At 36.2% G+C, this 4,337-nt stretch overlaps 1 protein-coding gene across 3 annotated transcripts; it reads right to left on the bottom strand.

Moving 5' to 3' along the window:
- Nucleotides 1-401: 401 nt before the first annotated feature.
- On the bottom strand, nucleotides 402-3,835 carry LOC133305286 (F-box protein SKIP14-like). Of its 3 annotated transcripts, none has more exons than XR_009750753.1 (3): nucleotides 2,491-3,835; nucleotides 1,040-1,942; nucleotides 402-946 (listed from the first exon to the last, which is right to left on the bottom strand). XR_009750753.1 is itself a non-coding variant. In XM_061505458.1 (2 exons), the coding sequence occupies exons 1-2, from the start codon at nucleotides 3,385-3,387 to the stop codon at nucleotides 1,403-1,405; spliced, it is 1,437 nt and encodes a 478-aa protein (XP_061361442.1). In that variant the 5' UTR covers nucleotides 3,388-3,835; the 3' UTR covers nucleotides 402-1,402. The 3 variants fall into 3 exon arrangements, 1 of the variants encoding a protein (XP_061361442.1); XR_009750752.1 differs by having other exon boundaries at nucleotides 1,021-1,942; XM_061505458.1 differs by having other exon boundaries at nucleotides 402-1,942.
- Between the last annotated feature and the right edge of the window lie 502 nt (nucleotides 3,836-4,337).

Here is a 4,337-nt window from a genome sequence, read left to right on the forward strand (position 1 = left end):
GATAATCTTGCACGTTGGGTTCAATGCAAGAAGAGTATTGAATTAAAGTTTTGAAATTTGAACAAAAGGGCAGAAAGAACAAACGCAACATACTTTCTTGAGAAAACAAATAAATTATGTTGTCAAACACTTTTTTTTCTCTCTCAAAAAAACTCTTCGGAAGCACAGGAATTAAAAAAAAAAAAAAATCTCTTCAGATAATAATGCTAGAGAACAAAATGGTTATCATAACACCCTACATTTCCTATCTTCACATTTTTTAGAGAAGATATTGTATAGCATATGCACATGAAGCAAAAGAGGATAATAGATGAAAATAAACAAGGAGCTGATGTGAAAAGCAAAGAACAATTAGATAAAAACAAATAAACAATGAAACAGATGATAAAAAATTTGGCACTTCTCTTCCCCTTTTCTTTATAAGTAAAGAGTCAAACATCACCTTTTTCTACCAAGTATCAACATGGATAATGTCTCAACTTCCAGAGAGTTTAAATGGAATCTAGGGAGAGGAAAAAGTATTTTTTTTTTTATTTTCCTTCCCTTTTTTCTTGGAGGGGGGATTATTAATAGACAAGGCAATTGCTTATTGATAGATTACAAACAGATCTTACAAAGCAGTTGCATTGCCAAAGTAGAATGGTTGAATTTATTGCTTCAGCCATCAAACAGCTCCAGAAAATATCCGAACCTTGAATTGATTGCTTGAAAATCTGGCTTCTCTTCAAAATGATTTCCAACTTTAATTACAAGCAACAAAAGACACTGAACATCAATAGCAACATATTCTTCACAGTTCACTGCAACAAAACTCAAGATACAAGATCCACCGCAAGCACCATGAAGTCACCCTGCTTCAGAAGAAGTTTATACAAGAGCATCACCACTACATCAACCGTCAAGAAAAACACATTCTTCACCTCAATGAACACAATTCCACTGCAGCCTGCAGAAGGCAGTGGCACCATATCATGAAGCCACCCAAGTTGGGAAAAATTTATACACATGCCACATCATTACATCAAAAATGAAGAGATACCCATGCTTCTTCACTTCGATGAACTCAGACACCAATTCCACAGCAGAAGGCAACATTTCATGAAACAGCTCTTGGTCCAAAAAGGAAGGCACATTCAACACTATTAGATTTTACATGTTTCTATTTATTCTTTTCTTAATTCAAAATAACTGTTTCTTCTTCCTTATCAGTAAGAAAAAGCTCAGCTGCTCATTATGCAACTGAAGCTCAGGTGCTGAGTAATTCCAACAAAAACCTTCACAATGTTATACATTGACTACCGAATGCACACTCAGCTCAATGTTGTACATCAAAAACCAAGCAGCCAAATGGGCAGATTCTGATCCAAAGTCCCAAAAGATCATATAAAGCAGGAATACTCCATTAGCCATAGAGACAAATAATAGTACACTTTGTACCTTCCTTTTCCACTGAGTTGTCTGGACGATGCAGGAACTTATTACAACAATTCAAACAAAGCAAATCCAAACAGAATGTCTCTTCATAATCGAAGTCCTTAATGCATTGTCCACAATTGATGCAACGTGCTATGCATAATGTGCAACCCCTACACAACTGAGCAGCCTTATGTTTCTGTTGGCAACTCTCAGCAGGGCAGTCGTAAACTGGTCTCAGTCTCTTGCATATTGGACACGCCTCTATGTCAATTGCACGGCCATCTTCACGTATAATATGTGAATAATCTCCATAGTAGACTTGTGGCTTGTGATCTCTCTCTTGCAAATACTTGCTTGCATCCAGTAACTCCTTCAACTCTTCAAACTGCTGATCTGTCACACGGAAAACACCAAGAAGCCCACCAATTCGTAAGTGCTTTATACCAGGTTTTCCAGATGACTTTAGAGCCCTTAGATTGAATAAGATGCCTTCGATCGAGAGTTTAACACAATCTGGCACATATAGCTGAAAAAGGTACATGCAAATTTGTCAGTTTTTCTCCAGAAAAGACATGGACATAATATATACAAGATATTATGTAGATCAGCATCTGCACAAATTTGGCATATAATGAAGATACATTTGCACAGCAGCACAAGCATATGCATGTTTCTAATATCAAGCTAAAGTAAACATAAAGATCCAGCTGAGCTTTGATTGACCGTGGCACGAGATATTGTAGATCAGCATCATGAACATTTAGAACAAATGAGTACAAAATACCACAGGCATGAAACCTAAAATATACCAGTACATGAGTACAATACTTGCAACTTCTAAAAAACATAGCTCTCAAACACATATTTCTGGGATAATCTTTGATGTAAAGGAGATATTTCAAAATGTATTGACTCTACAAAAATGATATAATATGGTCACTGCAGTACATTGTAAAAGAGAGAAAGCAAAATAAATATAAGTTAAGCTACATGTATTCAGCAAGAAATATGACTAAATAGCTTTAAGTAATAATATGTAGATGCTAGGTTTTGGATCATGTTACAAATACTAACCTTCACCAATCTTGGGTTGCTTTGTAGAACACGCCCCAGACCACTGTCAGTGATCCATATGCAGTTCACTAGGTTCAGGGACTGAAGAGTACCTTGAGCCCTGCTAGTTAACTTCACCAGTGTATCATCTGTAATCCTCCTGTTTAATGGGTGATCAATGTGCACAGTTCTCCATAACAAAGGATCACCTCTAACAGCATCACGCATAGATCTACAAACCTGTTCAACTGTAAGAAGGTCCCGAACACCTAGATACCCCAACACAAAAAACAAAGCATCATGTGGAACACCTCCTTGGGCATCACATTCAATCTTGGTGCAGTTTTCGGATTTCTCTGCTTCACTGCTTGAAATCCTATCGTCCCTATCACTAACACTACCATCATACATTCCATCAAAATTTTGATATCCATTGAAAACATCATCTGAAACTAACATCTCATTCTCAGTGCCATTCCAACTCCAACTCAGACCCCAAATGTGAAGATGATCACCAACATTTTGATGGGTTTCATCAACCCCAGACACATCATCCTCTGGCAGGAAACCATATTCAAAATCATCAATCCAATCCGAGATTGCCGTGAAGGTAGAATCTATTTTCATCCCAAAAGGATCAATAGGCAAGAGATCAAGAACATCATCATCAACTGCCACTTCCTCCGGATCATCAAAGTCACTCAACACAGCATTGATCATTTCGAAACATGGGTTTCCTTCCAAGTTCCCATTGAAACTACACAAGCTGCAAGAATTGCCAAAAAGACCACAATTCTTGATCAAATAGCCATCCAAAACTGACCCAATTGACGGGCACGAACTCTTCTCCTGCGGAACCGAAAAGCTTGATCCCCTAGAAGAATCAAAAGCCATTTTCTTGTTATCTTCACTGCACATAACCTAAGCAGAAACGGGTAGAAAAACACAAAGAAACCCTACAAGAAAGAATAAAGACTCAAAAGAACAACCCCATCAATCTGCAAATACCCAAGTTCTCAAATTTTTCCAATTGGATTGAAGGGAATCACAAAAAAAAACACAACCCCAACGAAAGAATTGAATATGACAGAAGGAAAAGGGAATATTATTTTATCAAGAGAAAAGATTGGGGAAAAGAACAAGTGGGATATGGACCAAATGGATCATTCAGAGAGATAATAATGTGTTGTTGGGGATTGAAGTGGATTTAGCATGAGGGGCAGAAAAAAGGGCAGGGAGGAATATGAAGAGAATGTGATTTGGGAAATTAGGGTTTGATGGACAGTGATGCAAGATAACGCAAATAGCCGGGAAAAGATGGGAGACAGGAAACACAAAGTGAGAGAAATTGCGCTCCCAAATTAGGCTAATTCAGGAACGAGAGAAAGAGAACCAATGAGTGTAGACTCAGATTCTCACTCTCCCCAACAAGTGGAGAAAATTGGGTGTATTTATGAAATATTATTCTATTTCAGTATACATATATAAAACAAAATTTTCAATTCGTGATAAAATTGCGGAAGTTTATAGTTATTATCATTTTAGCCTTATTATTCTTATTATTAAGAGGTAGGATACTGTAACAATCAATCAATGTTATTACCAATCAATTTCATCATTAGATCTAACGATTAATCCAACGATTATATTTATTTTCATCTTTGTATGGTTATGATTTCTCATATTTAATTAAATATGAGAAATCATAACCATACAAAAATGAAAATAAATATAAAGTATTAAATATAGGGAATCATAACTATACAAAGATGAAAATAAATATAACTGTGGATCAATATAATCGATCTAAAAGTGAAATTGATTGATAGTAACACCAATTGGTTGTTACAATATCCTTCTCCTATTAT

Source organism: Gastrolobium bilobum, unplaced genomic scaffold (assembly GCF_033153095.1).
Source record: "Gastrolobium bilobum isolate Gb01-03AN ecotype WA unplaced genomic scaffold, APGP_CSIRO_Gbil_v1 utg290656, whole genome shotgun sequence".
NCBI classification, from domain to species: domain Eukaryota; kingdom Viridiplantae; phylum Streptophyta; class Magnoliopsida; order Fabales; family Fabaceae; genus Gastrolobium; species Gastrolobium bilobum.